Here is a 23429-nt window from a genome sequence, read left to right as displayed (position 1 = left end):
TTTTTAATAACATTCCCCCCTAAATAAAGGTTATCCCTAGCTATCCCTGCCTGTACAGCTATCCCTGTCTCATAGTCACAAAGTTCACATTCTCATATGACCCGGATTTGAAATCCACTATTCGTCTAAAATGGAGGTCACCTGATTTCGGCAGCCAATGACTTTTTCCAATTTTTTTCAATGCCCCCAGTGTCGTAGTTCCTGTCCCACCTCCCCTGCGCTGTTATTGGTGCAAAAAAGGCGCCAGGGAAGGTGGGAGGGGAATCGAATTTTGGCGCACTTTACCACGTGGTGTTCGATTCGATTCGAACATGGCGAACACCCTGATATCCGATCGAACATGTGTTCGATAGAACACTGTTCGCTCATCTCTAATTATTACTCCACATGACACTTTAAGAGCTGGCGTGAATATACCTTTTACCTGGTGAAATGTGAATTGAGCCACTTAAGATTCTCAGACTCCCTCTGCACTATTACAGTGCCAAGTACCCAGCATCTTCATATGTACAGTACAGTCCAATTATATAGTGTGGTGGGCTGACAGTTTCACCTTGTAACATTAAAGGAGCAGGTCAAGAATTTTGTAATTTAAGGCTTATCTTTCCGATAGGCCATAAATATCTTATCTGTGAAGGGCCAACAGGCAGCCGCCACACGGATCAACTGTATGGGGCCACTGCCCACACCTGTACTATTCACTGGACAGAACTGGAAGCAGACAGTGCCAGGAAGGAAAGACATCAGCAGTGATTTTAGAGAAACCATTGTTGGATTGCTTCCATCAATCTGTAAAGGGTTATAAGGGCATATCCAAACAATTTGAATTTCTTCCTTCTACATTGAGAGGTTCATAATTGGAAAATAGATTTTAACATCTTCTCAGGAGTGGACATCCAGCAAATTCAACCCAAGTGTAGACCATGCAGTACTCCGAGACATTCAAAAAACCAAGAGCTACATTTAAGACTCTACAGTCCTCAGTATGCTAAATGGTCGTGTTCATGACAATACAGTTTAGACAAGGTCTGAACAGAAGTGGCTTGTCTGGAATGGTTACCAGCAGAAATGGTAGTATTGCTTAAAAAGGACCTGTCGCCAAGTACAAAATACTAAATTACATATAATATTTCATGCTCTCTGCACCCTGAACAATTTGGTGGTGGTGGGTTTTTATTTAGTTTTTTTTTTTTTTTTAAATCCATTCATCTGTTCAAAAAATATAGCCCCTAGAAAATTCTATGTGAATTAGCTCTGATTCTCGAAGTGGATAGTAACCTTTCACATTTTTTTTAAGACCATAAGAGGTTATTGAAGAATCAGACCTGATTTGTGTAGAAAATTCCCAGGGCAATATCTTTCAACTGGGTGGATGGTGTTTAAAACAACTGGCACCAAATTGTTCAGAGGCAAAGCCAGAATGAAATGAGGTATGTGATTTAGCATTTTGTAATTGGTGACGGGTCCTCTTTAATACATGCTGCCATTTTCTTTTGAAAAAGAGGCTTTCTCCTGGTAACCCTTCCAAACAAGCCATTCCTGTTCAGTATTTGTCTAATTGTACTGTCATGAACACGACCATTCAGCGTCACAAGGAACAACAGAAAGAAATGCCAGGAAACTTAGCACTAGGTTTGAGCAGCAAGTAATTTCTTACAGGTAGAGGTTCCGATTAGGATCCTGTAACTATAATAGTAAGTGAGTTACCCTCTGCTGCCCATTAGGACTGTGAGAACCTGAGCACAGATCCCATAAAATTTCTTGATCATGCTCCTAAAATAGTTAGAGCCCGTGCACACGGAGTTTACGTGCGCGCATTTTAGCATAATACATGTGTATAGAATACACATGTAAAAATAGCAGTCCCATTGACTTCAATGGAATTTTTTTACACGTGTATTCTGTACACGTGTATTATGCTAAAATGCACGCACGTAAACTCCGTGTGCACGGGCCCTTAGGGTGTTATCTCCACAATACAGATTCCATATGGTTTCATGGCTGCTGTGGATACAATTAAATTAAACAGGTCGAAAAGAAAACCAACCCATGTTCATGTTCAGTAAATATGCAAACTGTCTATGCAGAACTGATACTTATAAGATTTCTATTACAGTCTTTCTCATTTCAGAGTTTTCATCCACATCTCTAAGGCCGGGGCCCCATGGGCCGTATCCACAGCACTAAAGCGCTGTGGGAAGAACCGCTGCGTGAACGCATTGCGGTTCTTTCCACAGCGCTTTTAAGAGAAATTTCACAGAGTTTGCCTCTGCAGACTTTCTCTTAACATTATATCTATGGGAATGCCCACGTTGTTTCCGTAAGTATAATTGACATGCTGCGATTTGCATGAATCCCATCCCATTTGCTTGCACTGTAAAACGCCGCAATTTTTCTCGCAGCATTTTCACCGCTGGCAAATCGTGGCGTTTACGTCCCTTGGGGCCCCGGCCTAAAAAGTCTAATAGGGATGCAGGTGGTCATCTTTCAGATGCCCCATCCTGTCTGATATTGACTATTTTTTAACTTTTTTTTTAACTGTAATATTGCGCGTTATATAGCAAGTTTGCATGAAATATACTGTATGTGAAGTCTGACTTGTGCCATTCTATGTAATTAATTTTTTTCAGGCTAAATCCAAAATATGTGCATGCAATGAATAATCTTGGCAATATACTTAAGGAAAAAGAACAACTCCACGAGGCTGAAAATCTGTTGTCTCGAGCAGTTTCAATCCAGTAAGTTAAATAGGGTAAACCGGTGTTACTATAATTTCTCTGTATACTGCTCATGAGCTCTTTTATTTACTTGTATTTCCACATTTCTGTGTTAGATCGGATTTTTCTGCTGCATGGATGAACTTGGGTATTGTACAGAACAGCCTTAAACAGTTTGAAGAAGCAGAAAAGAGCTATTTAACTGCTATCAAATATAGAAAAAAATATCCAGACTGTTACTACAACCTGGGGCGACTGGTAAGTCTCTCAATGTTTACTACATGTTTGTGATTGATTCAGCAATATTACCAATAGTTTTGATTATCCTAATTATTTGTGCAAGGAATCCATAGCAGTCCCTGAAATGGCACATCTATAGCATCTGTCTATAATCATTACACATATATAACAATACACATGTTGCTCCAAGAAGAATATAGACAAGTTTATTTTATGTCTCAAACAACAATTTCCAAAAAATAAAAAAAAATTGATAGCAGAAAAAATCTGATTGTGTACATGAGGCCTAAGAGTAAGGGACCACTCTAAAACTGTGAAATGTAAATGGCTGCTTTATTCATTTAGTATACAGTGGTTCGGCTCCTTTAGAGCTTTCTCAAGCTTAAAACAATCATTTTGCAGGCCTAAGAAGTCACATTAAGTTTTATTTCCCGCTTCCCCTTTAGGCTAAGGCCCTATGCCAACACTTCTGGCTTCAGCTAAATTCATTCCTAGCTTTGGCTTTAAAAAAAAAAAATGCAGCAAATCTGCAACATAAAAAAGCAGCTCCTTCACAAAGTGGGCCTTAGCTTTACTGTCCCAGTCACGTACAATGGGTACCACACTGTGCACTGGAGTTTTTGGAATGGGACTTGTCTGGCACCAGTGCTACTTGATCTAGCTTATAACTCCTACAAAACACTGTTACCTGTTATCTTTACTGCAGGTGTGAATTAATCCAAAACTTTATAACTTGTTACGTCATCTGTTTACTTCTTCATTGTTAAAGTTTTAATACTAATAATCTGTATTTCTATAGTATGCCCTTTCCTTAAGTCATCATTTCTTCTGTATAATCTGTGTACAATGCTACTTAGTTGAGTATGATAAATCTCCTTTCAAGTAATGAAATCCAGAGCCTACATTTGACGTTGACAGTGTTAGGGTGAGTTCACACTGAGTATACGCCAGCTTATTCTGAACGTAAAACACGTTCAGAATCAGCGGCGTATAAAGCAGTTCCCATTCATTTCTATGGGAGCTGGCATACGAGCGCTCCCCATAGAAATGAATGGGCTGCTTTTTTCACTACGAGCAGTCCCATTGAAGTGAATAGGATGTGCTGGCGTGTACGGCAGGCTCTGCTCATTCCGAGCCGTACGTGCAAACACTTCCCATTCACTTCAATGGGACCGCACGTAGTGAAAAAAGCAGCCCATTCATTTCTATGGGGAGCGCTAGTATGCCGGCTCCCATAGAAATGAATGGGAACTGCTTTATACGCCGCTGATTCTGAACGTGTTTTACGTTCAGAATAAGCTGGCGTATACTCAGTGTGAACTCACCCTTACAGTGAGAAGAAGAAGTTTGGATAGAAAAGGATTAATTCTTCTTCGGACACATGCCTGTAGTGGGTTAATTTTTATTCAGGGAGATTGAACACTTGAGACTGGTCTAAAGTTCACTGTCCAGTACAATAGGTTATCGTTTAATCTCAGTAGTAAAAGTTCTGCTAGAACAGCAATAGTAATGGGTGAAAGTACAAAACGTAATAGTTGTTTGGTTTTTTTAGTTTTATGTTTCCAGTTATAGTTGTAACACGTTAACTATCTGTGGTAAATTGAATAGAAAAGATGCATATAAGGACATTGCATTTAAAAATGCTAAAACATATGACTATATTCACACTACCTTTGGAAATGTGCAGTTTATATCCAGACTATATATCCTTGTATATCTATGTACGCCATACAGTTGCATATGTCTTGTTTTCCAACATAAATGATACGTCTTTTGGGATATGCCCAGTCCTTAGAAATCTGTTATAAATCCAGCATGTGTACTGGTTACACATGTCCAACATGGTGTGAGCAGAACCAACCCACAGACCCATACACTTTTAATGACTGTGCCTGGTATCTGCAGCTTACTCTCATTGAATGGAAAATAATTTCAGTAACCAGGCACAGCCACTACACAGTGTTTGGCATTGTGCTTTAGGCTGCTACATTGTATAGCTAATTCCAGTGCATGGTGGCCCTGTAATCATCTGATTGGTGGGGGTGCTGGGTGTTGGACCCCACAATCTGCTACTAATGACCTAACCTGACAGTCTGAGCTTTCCTGCAGAGAATACACAGGAGGCTACCCCACTAATATATCTCTGTTAACAAAAACTGATGTGAACTGAGAAAATGACACCAAGACACAATACTCTGACATGCAGGAATTCTAGTGAGAGTGATGGTAGAGAAGGCAGAGTTCATTTTACAATGATAGACCAACTCCAACAGAGGGCTGCTGCAGGGTGCTGGGTGTTAGACTCAAAAACCCTGGGCAGCAAACTGTAATGGATAACTAGACACACAGGGCAGCAGGTAGAGGATGGCAATGGAGAGAAGGAGGCCGTGAGATAACAGTGTGACATACAGGGGGAATAACTTTCCGATCTCTGAAAATTGTCAATGCTCCAGGAGGTCCCATACACCAGAATTTAAATCTAGTCCAGTAACACCATAGATTTCAGCTATAAATCTAGTTTCCTGGAGCAAGTCATAATAAGGGTCCATTCACACGGAGGAAAATGGTGAGGAATTTGGTGTGAAATGTCAGTGCTGAAAAAAGCCTCCCCACCAAACTCCTCACCATTTTCCTCCGTGTGAAGGGACCCTTTATCTGGCAAACTAATATATAATAAATAAATTTTATATATATATAGTGTGTGTGTGTGTCAGAAAATGGACAAAGTGGTGCAATTTTTTTCGCGCGCAAAAGACCTGATAATTTCAATAAGTTTCCGTAATGTGTTTAGCTTCACTGATGGACGTCCGTTTCATGTTCCCTGACACTTTTACAAGGTGTAATACTATATAACAAGCACATGACCAAACAAGCTTCTCATTCACTGATATAAGGAAAAGACCTGGAAAATATTGAACCTAAAACTCAGTCAGAATATGATAAGGTATACAACTTTCTTAAATACCAATGAATACGCTTTAATACATCAAAAGTAGTAACTTAGCAGAAGACTACGAAGTACAGACCCTAAAAGTGGCTGCTCAGACAAACCGAGAGGGATTTTCAACATGGTTACCTTATAAAATATCCGTCTGTGTTTTTTCTTCTTATTTGATTTCAGTATGCAGATCTAAACAGACATATGGATGCCCTGAATGCCTGGAGAAATGCCACATTTCTAAAGCCACAGCACAGTTTGGCTTGGAATAACATGATCATACTACTTGATAATACAGGTAAGTCTTTTCAGTATTGCTAAGATTATCCAACAGCTAGTAACCCATCATGTCCAGACTGTAATGAGTAATAATACAAATACTGTAGGTTTACAAACACTTCCATACGCCTTCAACTGATCTGAAGGTTTTTGATGTGCATTTTACCATTACAAATTTTATTCTGTGTGTTTGTATGATGCAGTGAGTAAAGCTAACCATTATGTTGTATAGATTTTTCTAGTTTAGTGAAAATATGAAAACAAACTGTGTACTGTTGACATTGTGCAGGAAAATAGCACTAGGTGCCACAAATAATCTTGTGTATCACTAGTTCTAATGCCTAAGTAGTCAACCATATACATTGTATGGATTATCAGTCAAACCTGTTGATTTCGAGGGGACCAACTGACCATATAATGTGTATGGGGGGCTGCTAATTTCGAGGGGACCAACTGACCATATAATGTGTGGGGGGCTCCCAACTCTCCCCAATGGCAGATATGAGGGAAGTAATGAACGGGCAGTTGGATTTCAAATGTCCTGCTGTTGTCAGGGAGGTTGACAACCCTAAAGGTATGGGGTAGGGGCTTCCTCTCCCATTCCATGCAAAAAAAGTACCTGTGAGAAGAATTCGGAGAGAGAAGTGCATGTGTATAAGGGGATCAGAAGAAATCCCTTTTGACCAATACTTTGGCCAGCACTGCTCCTATATGCAAGGCCATGCTCAATACAAGCGTGGAACAAAGAATAGACGTTCTAGTAACTTGTACACTGTGGTTTAAATTCGTAGATGTAATCTTGCTCTATACATATTGTATTTACAGTTATACCTCACCTTGGATTTACATTGTCAATAAATGTGAAATACAGAATGTCTGTTGTATTTTTATTTTGTGTATTGTATACTGTGACCTATATAATTGAAGTGACCTGTAGGGGTACTGATGTATTGAGAAGCCAATGAAACCTAGAGCCTTATCACTACAGAACATGACAAGAATAACAGATCTGTGAGTAGCAGGTTCCGTCCATCAGCTCTGCACAAGGCTGAATAATAAAACCATGCGTGGACCATTTAGGCAAAGTTGCTCACAGTTGGCCAATATAAAACTAGACCACTTCAAATGTAATGTAAACGCCACTGTATAGGACACGGCAAGGGACAGCAACACATGCATAGTGTTATTCAGTGCAGGCTTCTGATGGATAGGACCCTCTATCAGTGGCCATGCTGGGAATGGAGCGCCACACAAAGACTGTAGAAGAGTCTTCTAAGCAAGGAGACAGTCCTCGTGTCTAACATTGTTCTGGAGAAATTTTGGTCCACATTTCTTTTCAAAGTTCCTTCAGTTCATTGAAGTTTACTGGCAATCATTTGCACAGCTCTCTCTCTGCAACAGAGCCATCAATTCACAAGGGGAAAACACAGTTCGATTCAGGTCACCCTAACCTATCTGTGGGGTTGGGTTCTGCTGACAGACTCCCTTTAAGGTCACACCGCTGTATTTCAGATGGGTTGAAGTCTGGATTTTGGGCCACTTGAACCCCTGGATTCTTTTCTTTTTCAGCTTGGGATCATTGTCTTGTTACATGACCAAGTTTTAGGCAAACTTTAGCTGTTGGATAAATGTTCTCACATTTGACTCTAGAATAGTTTGGTGTATAATGGAGTTCATGGTTGGCTCAATAACTGGAAGGTGTCCAAGTCCTGCAGATGTAAAAGTAGCCTAAATCATCCCCCCTCCATCACTGTGCTTGACAGTTGGAATGTTTGTGCTAATATATTGTGATGGGTTTTCACCAAATGTGGCAATGTGCATTGCCATACATCTTTACTATGGTCTTGCTTCCTACACCTAGGCAAATATGGCCTGAAAAATTCAGACCGTATTTTGCCTGCATTTCACAGACTGTGGTCTGTAGACTCTAGTCACTGCATCAAGCTGACCTATGATACCAAAAGTCCCTGCCACCTTGAGGCTCTATTGTTCCATACTATACACTGTCTACCAATAAGTATTTGGACACCCATGCAAACGAAGATATCTGCGGTCGTGATGTACTGGAAACTGCATTGGCATTAGTGCATTGGCATTAGTCGCATGCAAGATGCCACGAAGTGCAGAGTTGTCCAATTTCAAGAAAGGGGTAATTGTGGGGTACCACAGAAATGGTCAATCCTTAAGGGACATAGCAAGCGAACTGAATTGCCCAAAATCGACAGTGGCCTATGTGATTACGAAGTGGAAGGTGAACAGTGATTGTAGGAATGTGCCCCGAGTCAGCAGACCCCCGAAACTGGGAGATAGAGACCGACAAGTGCTGGCCAGAGAAACCGCACTCAACCGATGGCTCACATACACCAGGAGTTTCACCAGGCATCCAGGAGTATTGTGTCGCTCAATACCATCCTTAACCCCTTAGCGACCCTTGACGTAACTGTATGTCATGGGTCGCATGGGGATGTATGGAGCGAGCTCACACGCTGAGATCGCTCCATACACGGCAGATGCCGGCTGTATCATACAGCCAGGACCTGCCAATAACAGCAGCGGTCGGTGCCCGAGCCGATCGCTGCTGTTAACCCTTTACACACTGCGGTCAAACGTGACCGCAGTGTGTAAACGGCGCCGGCGGCATGGGCGCCGCCATGTTTCGCCGATCGCCGCCCTCCTGAACGTCACATGAGGGCGGTGATCGGTTGCTATGACAGCCGGAAGCCTATTGAAGGCTTCCAGGCTTGTCTCTGCCCGAGATCTATTAGACGATGCCAGAGGCAGCCTCTAATAGAAGTGCTGGGATTCTGCTATTCACTGCAGTACTGTAGTATTGCAGTGAATAGTATGAGCGATCAGACCCCCTAGGTTTCAAGGTACCTAAGGGGTCTGATCATAAATGTAACAGAAGAAAAAAAAAAGTTTTTAAAAGTATTAAAAAAATAAAAAAAATATAAAAGTTCAAATCACCCCCCTTTCCCTAGATTAGCTATAAAAGTAATTAAAGAACATTAAACATAAACATATTAGGTATCCCCGCGCTCCAAAATGCCCGAACTATTAGAATATTAAAACATTTATCCCGTACTGCGAACGGCGTAGCGGCAAAAAAAATAAAAACCGCCAAAAAGCGTTTTTTTCAACACTTTGCCTCCTATAAAAAATTGAATAAAAAGTGATCAAACCATCAGATCTTTCCCCAAATGGTATCAATAGAAACGTCATCTTGTCCCGCATAAAAAGACACCACAACCAGCTCCATACATGGAAATATGAAAAAGTTACAGGTGTTAGAACATGATGACACAAATTTTTTTTTCTATTTTGCAAAGTTTATCATTTTTTTAAAAGTATCAAAACATTTCAAATACTATATAAATTTGGTATCACCGCGTTCGTACTGACACGTAGAACACAGGTAACATGTCATTTGTACCAAACAGTGAATGCTGTAAAAATTAAACCCATAAGAAAATGGCGCAAATGCATTTTTTCTCCAATTGCACCTCATTCTGATTTTTTTTCCAGCTTCCCAGTACATTGCACAGCATATTGAATGATGCCATTACAAAGTACAATTTGTCCCGCAAACAATAAGCCATCATGTGACTCTGTGAACTGAAAAATGAAAAAGTTATGGCTCTTGAAATGTGAGGAGGGAAAAACGAAAATGCGAAACCAAAAAATGGCCGGGTCCTTAAGGGGTTAAGGAACTATCTGCTGGGGTCTACCAACTATTGTATATGAATAAATGTTGTTTTTCTATTCTACCACAGGTGTCCAAATACTTATTGGTAGACTGTGTGTACGGGACCGTAGAGCTGCGCATAGGCAGGGAATTCTAGCATCATAGATCACCATGATACAAGGAGTCCCAGTCTCTGGATCACATTTAGTACATAAGTGGTACATATGATACTTATGATGACAGGCAGATAAAATAAACCATTAATACTAGTATTTGGTATATAAAGCAGTTAATTGTAGACACTAGTCAGCATGTTATGATATTAGATTAATTGACTACAGCTTAAGAAGGCTTATGTCAGATTGTGGGTCCTACTTGTTGTCACTATATTGATGATCAAGGACTATTTAGAGTTGCCCATGACATAATGAAGGCACGAACATTGAAGGAGAACTTCAGGGAAAGTCATGCAGAAGAGGATGGTTCTTGGCCAAGTTGGCTATCTTGGCTGAACCCAGCCAATTGGTTTAAAGGTTTAGGAGGATGGATTTCAGGTGTTCTTTATTTTGTATTACAAGTATGTCTTCTTTTGTTAATCCTGTGTATTCTAATTAAGTTAATCATATTAATCTGTAACATTGCACTAAAATCTACCTGGTCGGTCCTAGGGTAAGATAACTGACAACTCTGACAGCTTACTTTTGAAATATATTTGTCAGGTTACAGCTGATAGTACTAAAATGTTTTTAATAGAAATCAATGGAAAACAGGGCCAAGTCCATGGGTATATATTTGCATACACATTTACAATATGCACTTGGAGCCTACTGAAGTTTAAAAATTGATGCAAAATATTTTTTATTATATCAGATCAGAGTAGAACAGAAAAATGTAATGAAAGCAAATGAGAGGCTGGTTAATGGAGCCATAGTAAAGTTCAGCAGTAATAAAGGACTACTGTTTCATGCATGTGACCGTGAAAAACCGAAGTGTGATGGATACTTTTGTAACGACTGTTACAACACATTGGGAGAGATTTATAAAGACTGGTGTATTCAATGCCGGTCTCCACATCCCCTGGAGAGGCAGCAGATGCGCCTTGTTTATGAGCAGGTGCGTGCTTCTTCATAAATAAGGTGCAATCTGTGCCGGACCGTGTGCCTGCAGACTTACATTTACACCAGCCTGTGGTAAAAACAGCGTGAATAATAAGAAATGTGGCGTGCATCTCAAGATACACCCAGTCCATGAAAGTGGTATGTGCAATACAAAACAGAAAAAAGTTTCAAGTTTTTATGCACAAAAAACTTGTTTTAAGCCATGTATGCCAGCTAATGGGCGCACGAGGCGCAATAAATTTACCCCATTGATTTCAATTGGACTATTCATATAATTGCTTTTTCTTTTTTTTTCTTGAAGATCCATTTTAAAGAATAGTCAAAAAATAGAACCTGTTCTATTTTGTCTGTTTTCATGGATTGGTCAGTGCACTGAAGTCTATGTGTGATCAGTGAAAATGGATCCATTAATGCAACAGCTATGAAAAACAGCCATGGTATCCAGTTTTCACGGCCTTATTTTTAATTGTTCAGTGTTTGTGTGACTGAAGCCTAGCTCTGTATTCATAAGATCTAATCTCCACACATATCTTGCATGGAGAATTCGCTCATTGCTGTCATTATTACTCAATGGCCTTCAATCCTGTCTTACCACAAGTGTTCATATTCTCTGCTTTTCTCCTATTATTAGGCAATCTGGCTCAAGCTGAAGTTATCGGAAGGGAAGCCTTAAGGTTGTTACCACATGATCATTCCATTATATTTTCACTGGCCAATGTGCTGGGGAAGGCGCAGAAATACAAGGTTTGTCTTAGATATTATGTCCTGAGTGTTCATGACTACTGATGTAAGGCTTCACACTGATGTGTTCTTGTCCTATAATGTAATATAGAAACACAACTTTACTCCTGGTTCCTTTAGTGAGCTTATTCAGTTGTGACGGTCTATGTTATGCCAGTATTTTTTTTATGAAACGCACTGTAAAGATTTCTTTTTAATCTTTGACATTTTGGCCACTTGAGGGCAGTGTTCTTTTGTTATCTGTTGGGTAAGGTTTTATTGTTCGCCTCCACATCCGTGCTCACACAACATAGTGTACTTTATCTTCACTTGGGATGATTATTAATCCTAAATGATGATTGTTTATAATAACCTAGAAGTAGATCTCTATTATATGAAGTGAAACTTTTTAAGGCTCGTATGTTGAAATAATTTTTTTTATTTTTTGCCAGACTGACAAACTGTACATGTTTTCTATTGTTTTATTCCAGGAGTCTGAAGGTTTGTTCCTTCGAGCCATTGAGGCTAACCCCTCATCTGCAAGTTATCACGGCAATTTGGGTAAGAGCCTTTCTGAGTCGGTCATTTACATTTTAAAACAGAATAAACTGTCACACTGTCGACACGTATACTGTGAGATATTTTCCTATTGATGGAGTGGAAAATTAATTATCAAACAATGTCAAGAATGAAACGTCAAAAGGCATATGTTTAACAGTCCATTCTCACTGTGTAGTAATTGAAAAGGGTAAAATCAATTTCAATCAAAAATACGTGTGCACAAAAGGCCCACCTATCAGAGTGAAGCCTTTCCATTATGAGGAGATGACTGCTAGCACTGTAAAGGCCTCCTTGTGCAGACTCTTTGTTTAGGAACGGCATGAATAGAATTAAAAAATGTAAAGAGCCCCTTTGAGGCCTGTGCTTTCTTACAGCACAATTCTGTCAAAGTTTTCAGGGCACGCTGAGTTAAAATGCTCATGAAAGGCAGCGGCATTGTGGAGCAAGTGGACATGGCTAAACACAGATGCTCCTTAGGTCAATCAAATGATTTTCTGAGCTGTTGATGAGATGATTAGCTCCGCTTATGACATATTTCATGTATTTGGCCTCCGCATCTATGGCAGGCTATGCACATGCTGTATTACTCAAGGTGCAGACGGAATTATTACATCAATTTTTGTTCTAGGCATTTATGGCCATTTTCTAGGTAATTATATGTCGCACTATTTGCTGTCATAGTTATGTCTGTTAGCTAATAATTGGCGTTTCCTTTATAAGTGCTGATAACTTAGGACAGACAGAAATCATCCATCATGGAATTTGATAGGATTAGAGAGACTGATATATCCAGATAAATAAGGAGATTGCTCATCTAAAGTCCTTTCTTAGTGGTGAGCATTTTCTTACAAAGTTGCAGTATGGAATAGATAGTGTATATAGTGTAATTATTCCTAAATGCAGGAAATCTATGTAGCCCCGTGTTAGATCCAGGTAGAATGAGAGGAAATGTGTGTTGTGTCTTACAATGTAACCTAGAGGAGGAGAGGATGTGACTACATGTGAGCGGTGCAGCTGTGTTTGAATAGCGCTCTTAATTGAAGCTGTTTCGCACAGCAGTCCATGTAGTACATCTCATTAGACTACATACACACCGCGCCGCTCAGCGCCCATCATAGCTTGACTTTAACATTGTACTAGCTTGATGAATATACATCATGCTACCAAAAGTAAAATGACACCAAAACTCTTCAAAAAGAAAACTTCCTCTATACAGGATTCACACAGTTTTATGGATGCTATTTTCTCTCTATTTTTTTTTTTAATTAACATTATGTATATATTTTATATCAATTTTTTTTGTACCGTTTTATTAAAATGTCAATACCTCCAGTCTCTCAACAGACTCTTTTTGAACCATGGTTCTGATTTTCATGGCTCATACATTAGTTTTCTGGCGCACTCACCATGATAAATCAGCTCCTATGTGTTTATTACTGCTATGGTGATGCACTGGTGCTATTTTATCCCAACTCCACTACTCCTCCTAGACACAATTGTATATCTTGAGGTTGGTTATATTCTTGCGATAGGTGGAAGCTATATCCAGTGAATAGGTAATACATTCTTAAGGATGGAATATCCCTACAAAAAGTTGACTTGTGCTATGTGATCCTAGTCTTGCATTAATTCATTCCTCAACATTGAAGATTGTAACTTGTATATATTTCAGCTGTTCTTTACCATCGCTGGGGGCGTTTTGACTTGGCCAAGAAATACTATGAAATTTCCATGAAGTTAGATCCTTCTGCCTCTGGGACCAAGGAGAACTACAATCTGCTGAAACGAAAGCTCGATCAGCAACCAAAAAAGAGGCAAATGTGACTAACCTGACAGAAACAATATAATGTGATCAGCCTATGGACTGTTACCAGAACTTATCCCCATTGAAATGGGATGCACTGCTGCCTTTTATGCAGAATATATGATCTACTTGCCAGGGAATAAGTAAAAGGATTTCTCATCGTAGGTGGGATCACTTTTAACATCCATTATATGAATTCGCCAGGGCAGGGTAGCAGCAGAGGTTAGGGTCTTGTTCTGGTGCATTTTCTGTACGATGTGCACATCTTTGCCTCTTTTTTTACTATGATGTTTTTCAGGACTGTTAGTTGCTACACTCTGGTAGCTGTAGAACACAACCGAATGGATTTCATATTGTATTATTTATTTCCTCTGTATTATGCTGCATGTGCCTTTTGTGGCTTTTTTGTTTCCCTTTGAAACACTTTTTCAGGAGAATCTTAAAGAGATTCTACCATTAAAACTTTTTTTTTTTTTTTTTTTTTTTGTGGATAAGCCGTCGGAATAGCCTTTAGAAAGGCTATTCATCTCTTACCTTTAGACGTGGTCTCCGCTGCGCTGTTCCTTAGAAATACCGGTTTTTACTGGTATGCCAATTAGTTCTCTCGCAGTGATGGGAGCGGGCCGCTTGCACAGTATTGTTAGCTGCCATTTCCTCGTGGCCTGTGCACCTGCGCAGTCTGCTCTGCTCAAGGCCTGACGCCTAGAAGTTACGAGCCTGCGCCGGAAGAAGACATTGAAGATGACGCTGCGGACGAAGAAGGAGGCGGCGCTGGAGACAATTCTCTGGCAGCTGTGGGGACGCCCCCATCGCTGCGAGAGAACTCATTTGCATACCGGTAAAAACCGGTATTTCTAAGGAACGGTTGCAGCGAAGACCACGTCTAAAGGTAAGAGACGAATAGCCTTTCTAAAGGCTATTCCGACGTCTTATGCACAGAAAAAAAAAAAAAAAAAGGTTTAAATGGTAGAATCCCTTTTAAATAAGCTTTAATTTATGTGTGAAGAATAGTCATTGTCTATATGTCACCTGCGTCCAGCCTTAAAATGTGTGATGTTCTAGTGATTCATGTATTTATTTAGGTTATGAGATGATTTGGGGTGAGTTTAATGGGTTTTTATTTTTTTTCATGTGTAAAAGTTTCACATGAAAAATACTAGAATTGCTGCAGTTCTTAGGAGCTTTGCATCTAAACCTGGACATGTGAAGTCCTGTAAACCTTGCATTGTTGTGCTATAACAGAGTGTAGAGATCCTAATAGTCTTTCAGGCTAAGGCCCCACGTAGCTGGTCGCGGCCAAAAAGCAGTGTGGGAAATGCAGTGGATCGCGGATTTTCACTGAAAGTCCGTTGAAGTTGCCTCTGCAGACTTTCTGTTTCCATTATAGTTATAGGGAAATTGCCAGCATTTCCATAGGTATAATTGACATGCTACAATTTCAAAAACCGCAACAAATTTGGAAATCGTGGCATTTCTACTTTGCGAATTTCTGCAATGTGTGGATAGGATTTGCTAGAATCCCATCCACTTTGCAGTGACTGTAAAACACTGTGGGTTCTCTCAGAAACATTTACGCCACATGGGGCCCCAGAGACTGTGATTAAAGATATTGGGGAAATTCATTTAGACTACCATTTCTGCTTAACCAATGGGGGTCTTCCTTCCAGTTAACCCTAATTACATTTTTTAAAAGTGGTACACGTTTCAGTCCAAACATTTTCAGCACCAACATTTTCAACTTGCATGAAAAATTCTCTCCTTTCTATACTATTCACTAAACAGCAGTACATATATATTCAAGCCATTGCTTAGAAACACATGGCAAGAACTTGTCTTTTTGTTAGAGGGCCATACAGAGACTTGTCTTCATGTAAAATCTTTTTAATGTGAAATGTGTTCGTTTTGTCCTGTCATCAAATACATAACCCTAGATTTGTAGCTGATCATTAATTCCTTAGCTAGTCCAACAAGGGTCAGGAAACTTATTCTGCATCATTTGTGTGGATTACTGTTACTTTATAATTGCACCACAAACCTTTACATTTGTGGGATAAACTGTAGCTCAGTACAACCCCATATGGATCCCTTTAAATACATTATGTGAACCTGTGGTTTGTCATTTTCCTATTGCTGTCTGCTCTATTGTTTGTCATTATTTTCTTACTATTTTCCATTTGTAGTTGTACATTTTCAAAAAAATAAAATATTGAATTGTTTTAGCATTTTTGTTGTCCTAAAAATGTTTCTGGGAACTAGAAAACCGCACTCCACCTAGAACTATAAATGTAATGGCCTACAGTGTACTGGGATTGTATTCTTATCAGTACCTACTTCTCATTTATCATCTTATGAAAGCTCTTACATTATCATATTTCCTTCCTTCATTTCTAAAAACCGCTATTAAGCCATAAATGTAGGTGGAGCGAGTAAATAACAGTAATCATGCTTTTACACTTTATATACAGACCAAATTTTCTGAATAAATAAAATAATACAACCATATGAGTTTAGGATTGCTAAATCTAAAACAGACATTGGCACACATTTACTAATGTGTGAAACAGACACAAAGTTCTTTGTGGAGTAAAACGATAAAAAATGTATTTGGGGGGTTGCCTTTTTTTTTTTTTTTGTTTAACGGGTTTTGCTTTTACTAAAAATTACTTGCTACCTTTTATTTTATGGATCAGTACAAATACAGCGATGCCCTATTTGTTAATATTGTTTATTTAGCGCCATTCATATTCCACAGCGCTTTTTCACTTGTCCAAAGTAGGGCTCACAATTAAAATTGTCTACATTGCTAACAAGACTCCAGATAGTCAAAAACAGATGAACAAATGGGGGCCAGAAAACCCCACAGGAATATACAGCCAGATGCTGAGGAACATGTCACAAAAATCATCTGTCTCTTACCAATCTCTAGAGCGATTAATGTATGCATATAATTTTAGGAGCTGTATGGATTGGGTCACCATGATCTAGTGGCTGCACACAATCCTAAATATGTGTTTTTTGGGGTTTCTTTTTGCACTGATACCAATGCTCCTCCCATTCAGCACAGATGTTTTTAATTAACAGCAGACTGTATAAGAAATCCATCTACTAGTTTCTCTGACTGAGACCACATGGTAAGATGAACAATTGAGATCCATACATATGGCATGGTGCCAGAAGGGTGGTATGGCCCGGAGCCTGGGCACTCGGCCTGATAGCAGAGGTGTAGCTGTACTGTTGAGTCGCTCCAACTGAGGGTGCTATGTTGTGGAGGTGGCAGTTGTCATACAGAGTAGGGATCCATTATATAGAGGTTGTCGTGAAATGGCTAGTGGCAATAAATACCTTTATCGATATGTATATTTTTGTGTTCTATGTCTTTTTCTCTAAAATGTTGGTACAAACCTAAATTATCATTTGCATTATGTGTGAAAATTTACTAGAAGCATATTCTGAGGGATTACATATTTCTTCCTGTCCATGTGTATAGTGCCATCCGTATACTCTTGACTGGGGTGGTTCTCCTGGTTTTGGCTAGTGTCCTTAGGCCATAGTAAAATCTACAGCATAATATAATTCTGGAAGACAAAAGATACTAATTCCATATTTAAAAACTGACTGACGTACTGAGACTTCACTTGACAGCCTATGGTGTTTTGTCAAGATTGGTATATATAATATATATATATATATATATATATATATATATATATATATATATTTTATTTTTTTTAACTACTCGGGAAATTTTGGAGGGAAACTTGCCATATAGTCATAGAAAATTAAACTTAAAGGGGTATTCCCTTATACATAATTATTTTTAAATTTGTAGATAATTAAAAGTTGAACATTTTTGCAAATATAAGTAATTAAACATTTTGCAGAGTTTTAAAGATTTTCTCTAAATATCTTGTGGTCACAGTCTGTTGTCTTGATCGGTTGCCAAAGGTTAGAAAATCAGCCAATATTTCCTTATTGTGGCCGGGATATCTTCTGATACATGTAGTGTCCCTGCCTGATAACCCAGTTACAATAAGAAAATCATAGTTGGGTTCCTGACAGGTCCCAGACCATAGAAAGTTTCTGCATTTGTGGTCATATCCGTTGGCAACCGATCAAGACAACAGACTGTCACCACTAAGATAGTCAGAGAAAATCTTTTAAAACTTTGAAGAATTTTTAATTACTTATAGTTGCAAAAATGTTTAACTTTTATTTATCTACAAATATAGATCTGATTATGTACATGGGAATACCCCTTTAATAGGGAAAAAATTAATTATGAAGGAACGATACATGCTGTGGAGGAAAACTCTGCGAACGTTCTATCTAAAGCAATGTGAGAAGAACTGTGATACATTGTCGCTGCAGTTTTTCCTGCAGTGCTTTTTTGCTGTGGGACATCCCGTGGGGCCTTAGCCTCAATAACGAACAGGGCGCTTATTTTATTTCCCACTAGCTGAAAAAAAAAAAAAAAAAAAATCAACTGCTGCCTTGCATTGAAAGGATTGGGAGGTGGATTTTAGGTGGATTTCACCTCAATTTCCTACATGTGAACACCCCCTTATACCAATTGTAGGGTCTGAGGGGGGCACAGCAAGACAAACAGAATCAAGAACGCCAAAGAGCAAATCCCTACCTATTTTCTTTTTTTATTAAAGGTAAAGAATACATTCCCTTCTTTTTCTCTCTCCTTTAACCACCCCTCACCTTGTTGTTTTTTGCCTCTTCTTCTCCCCCTTTTATTCTTTATTCTTCCCTCCTCCTCTTTCCCATCTTCTTTATTCTGTTCCTGGGGTTGTCTACTCTTTTCTTAATGACCTTCGCTGCCATTTTGGGATTTTTATTCCCCCGGTGGCCTCCATATTGCACTGTTTGCTACAGGTTTTCTTTGTACTTTTTGAAAAAAAAAATTAATAAAAACTTTTGATTTGGAAGAAGAAAAAAAAAAAAGATACAATTAAGATCTCACTAGTGAAATAGAAGAATTTGCTCATAGTTTCTTTGAAAACCAGGCATTAATCTATAGGGAGCTACCTTTCCATAGGTGGCACTAGGTGCAAATTCCTCTTTCACCAATGAGGTTTTATTTTTATTCTTCACCAAGAATTCTTAGCAGGGCATGCATGGTGTAATATATCCCTGTACTAGTCTCTCCCTAACGTAAAACAAATAGTTAATGCTACAGTGAACTGTGCCCTAGTGTAAATGGTGCAAACTATTAGCTGATTTGCATTTCACAGTAGTAGGAGAAGGACGCCCAGATTGCATAAGGTGCAATTAAATAAGGCGGAGGAGATCCGGACAGGTTGTGCACAGACAGATCAGTTCCCAGTACTGAGGAGTAACCAAAGGACCATGTCAGGTGAGTGACCATAAGCATAGTATTAGTAGTGCTTCTACCATATTGTTTGCTTTAATATCATTACCACATATATTACCATGTGTACTTGCTGAATCCATGTAATAGCAATTATTCTGCCACAGATTTCTATTGGATTAAGCTTTACACTGTCCTTTTACATTAGCATAAGCCAGCGTGGCCAACATGTCTATCATGAGATCTGCTAAGAGGTGTTACATAAGCTCAGCTGTCACTCCCCACATTACAGTCACATCCACTAAGCAAGCTCTGATCACACTGCCTAGACACTGAGTATACAAAGTACTCTGACATTTTTCTTAATATGTAAGGGCCCGTTCACACGAAATAAACACGTGTGCATTTTGGCAAAATACACGTGTAAAAATGAGACTCCCATTGACTTCAATGACATTTTTTTACACGTGTAAAAATACACGGCAAAATACACATGTAAAATGTCATTGAAGTCAATGGGTGTCTTATTTTTACACGTGTATTTTTTTTTTTTACATGTGTATTTTGCCAAAATACATGCGCGTTAACTCCATGTGAACGGGCCCTAAGGGCCCGTGCACACAGAGTTTACGTGCGTGCATTTTAGCATAATACACATGTATAGAATACACGCAGTCCCATTGACTCCAATGGAATTTTTTACACGTGTAAAAAAGCGCCAAAAAACAACGCGTTTTTTACACGTGTAAAAAATTCCATTGAAGTCAACGGGACTGCTATTTTTACACATGTATTCTATACATGTGTATTATGCTAAAATTGCGCGCACGTAAACTCCGTGTGCACGGGCCCTAATACTGTTTCGATGGTGAAACTTGCACAGAAACGCACAAATCTCCATTACTTATGAGAAGCATGCCAAGCAAATGGTGGAACGTAATTTTCATTAACCCCTTGAGAACTTGCTAAGTAAAGAAAACTTGCAGTAAATCTTGATTTTTTTTCACCGCCGTTTAGAGCCATACCTTTTTATCATCTAGGAATAAAATGAACAAAAATTACATCATAAGTGAGTCAAGTGAACAAATATCATACATAAACGTCTCCATCAGAAAATGAGTACAAAACCTGGAGAGCGTCCATCCACTAGTCAAGCTAATATCTGCCAGTCAGCCGCAGTAACCACATTAGATCACTACAAAACCAAGAGCTATATGGGGTGTCCTTTATGTGGGGCTACTACTAATTTTAATAGCACCAATTTGGCTTGCATGTAACTTAAAGAGGTTGTCCAGGCAAATTGATAATTTTTATGTCAATTGGAGGGAGGTGCAAAAAAAAAAAAAAAAAAAAAAAATCATACTCGCCTGTCCTTGGTGCACCTCTGTCCCTCCCAGCACAATCCGATCCTGCTGATCTGGCATCTTCTCAAAGTGAAACTGCTTGCTGTCTGTGACATCACGGATCCCTTCTGCTGAAGCAGCTTATTGGCCTCAGGTAGTGACATCTCAGGCCCTTCGCTGAGGCCACTGATTGGCCTCAGTGGTCACGTGTGGCTGGGACTTCCACCAAATGTCAAACCTGGACCAAGAAGATCGGACTGTGCACTATATATATATATATATATATATATATATATATATATAATTTTTTTTTTTTTTCACTGCCCCCGCCTGATTTAAAACTTAAATGGATTGTCTATATTTGCTTGAACAACCCCTTTAAGGTGGTTTCCGGGAGTCAAATATTGATCAGCAATCCTTAGAATAGGTCATCAATATCAGATCAGCGAGAGTACGGATCCATTCACACGGAGGAAAATGGCGAGGAATTTGAAGTGGAATTTCAGCGCTGGAAAAAAAAAAAGCCTCCCATTGACTTCAATGGGTTCCTTTTTCTGCTAGCACCAAATTTCCACACCATTTTCCTCCGTGTGAACTAACCCTAAGAATCCTGAGACCCCTACCGATCAGCTGTTTTGAAGAGACAATTGCATTCAGGCGAGTGCTCGTTTTTTCACAGCATATTAAAGAGGTTATCAAAACCTGGGACCCCCAAAGAACATCTCTTTGGGGACAACGCAGCTCTCAGTAATGTCAGAAGCTGCGCTGCTCATTCGTCATACAATTTGTAGCAGCGTTTTTTGGTACTGCAGCATTACCCCACAGACATTACTTGGAGCCGCACTGTCCTGGATCAGCAGATCTAAATGAATCCCAGGATGTCAGACATTTCTATTTCTATTTGTAATGGCCTCTCCTAAGGATGGGCCATCAATATAGGAAACTGGATAATCCATTTAAACACAGAGCCCTACATTGTATTGGGGGTGGAAATGGGACAATATGCTATTTTTCACTACTGCAAAGCTCAAAGGGGGCAATGTATAAAAAGGAATTGCTCTTTGGTTCTGTGTGTCATGCTCTGTGCCTTCAGGGCCTGCACTTTGCATAGCACGGTGTGTGTGTATTATGTGTGTGTATATATATATATATATCTCATGTAGTTTACCTTCATAACTGTTTTATTCCTATTAAATCTATTCTTTCTATGACTGTACGGAAAGTTTCCCTTCAAGATTTCCCCTACAGGAGGAATGGCCATAATACAAAATAATAGTAGAACTACACTGCCCATTACATAAAGGCAATGTGTCCTTTAATGATAATTTCCTTTTAAGTATTTCCTGCGGTGTTCTGCGCAATTGTTCAGCAACTTCCATTTCATGGTGTTTAAGAAGAAACATTTTAAAGGGATTACACTTTTAAGAAAACTCTTTTCATTTATGCGTTAAAAATACCATCAAAAGAGTAATTTTGTAGAAGCCTACAAGCAATTTACTCTGTGATGCTCTTGTTTGTTTTTACAGACTAGAGTTCATAGTTTCTGAGAGAGCCACTGCTGAGAAGGGACCTGAACCCTTCGATTTCAAAGCAAGACCTCATTCCTTGGCTGAGACTTGGAAAGGTGGCTTGCCATTAACTTTTGAGAGACCCAGTAAGGTTTTGTAAGGGTCATCCAAAGCAGGAAACTCTTGTCTGTAACATAAAAAACTGTACATACAAAACAAAAAACTTTAAAGGACCAACAGGATATCATTCCAAGAGTGTGTTTTTGCACGTTGACTAGTGTTAACTCTTCCCACTCCTGAAGGCTCTGGTTGTACATTACATAATAATACAGGAGGCCTGGGTTGGCTGCACATGGTTAAACGTGCTCAAGGAACGAGCGGCCCTAGAAATAACTTCATTCAGACAGGCAGCACTTCAGTTTAAAGTTCAGCATTCTTGTTTTTTCACCTGCTTCCTTATAAGAGACTTCTAAAGAATGAATATGTAAGTACTGTACATGTGGTCACCGAGCCAAAACTAAACATTTTTTTTTGTCTCTAGAGAAAATTCAAGTCTTGGAAAGAAGAAAAAAAAAAGTGTCTTACAGTCCTATGAAAAAGTTTGGGCACCCCTATTAATCTTAATCATTTTTAGTTCTAAATATTTTGGTATTTCCAACAGCCATTTCAGTTTGATATATCTAATAACTGATGGACACAGTAATATTTCAGGATTGAAATGAGGTTTATTGTACTAACAGAAAATGTGCAATATGCATTAAACCAAAATTTGACCGGTGCAAAAGTATGGGCACCTCTACAGAAAAGTGACATTAATATTTAGTACATCCTCCTTTTGCAAAGATAACAGCCTCTAGTCGCTTCCTGTAGCTTTTAATCAGTTCCTGGATAAAGGTATTTTGGACAAACAATTCAAGTTCAGTTAAGTTAGATGGTCAAACCACATTTGGCCAGCAGGCCAAACTACCACATACACGACAGAATAGTTATAAAAATATATAAATTTTATTTAGAAAAGTACATAAATAATAATAATAGATTGGAGGTAAACAATGCATCAGCTATGGATGCAATGACATACAACTAGGCTTTCATAAGGAAATATGCTTTGCATTTATAGTCAATACAATATTCAGTGAAAAGAGTTCCTCACCACATAAGAATGGGCATCATTAGCTATATACAGATGGATGAAGATC

At 39.0% G+C, this 23429-nt stretch overlaps 1 protein-coding gene across 2 annotated transcripts in view; it reads left to right on the top strand.

The window, feature by feature from the left end:
* The window catches only part of TMTC4 (transmembrane O-mannosyltransferase targeting cadherins 4), a 72207-nt gene that overhangs the window by 36150 nt on the left and 12628 nt on the right, over positions 1–23429 (top strand). The window contains exons 13-18 of one of the 2 annotated variants that reach the window (XM_075265333.1): positions 2631–2738; positions 2834–2975; positions 6079–6193; positions 11609–11721; positions 12189–12258; positions 13931–14500. In XM_075265333.1, coding sequence (XP_075121434.1) covers positions 2631–2738; positions 2834–2975; positions 6079–6193; positions 11609–11721; positions 12189–12258; positions 13931–14082 — 700 coding nt within the window. In that variant the 3' untranslated portion in view covers positions 14083–14500. Of the gene's footprint in view, positions 1–2630; positions 2739–2833; positions 2976–6078; positions 6194–11608; positions 11722–12188; positions 12259–13930; positions 14501–23429 lie in introns of those variants that run through there. The other variant, XM_075265335.1, reaches the window with a different exon arrangement.

Source organism: Leptodactylus fuscus, chromosome 2 (assembly GCF_031893055.1).
Source record: "Leptodactylus fuscus isolate aLepFus1 chromosome 2, aLepFus1.hap2, whole genome shotgun sequence".
NCBI lineage: Eukaryota > Metazoa > Chordata > Amphibia > Anura > Leptodactylidae > Leptodactylus > Leptodactylus fuscus.
The sequence above is the reverse complement of the archived record's forward strand: the minus strand, read 5'-3'. Positions and strand labels throughout refer to the sequence as shown.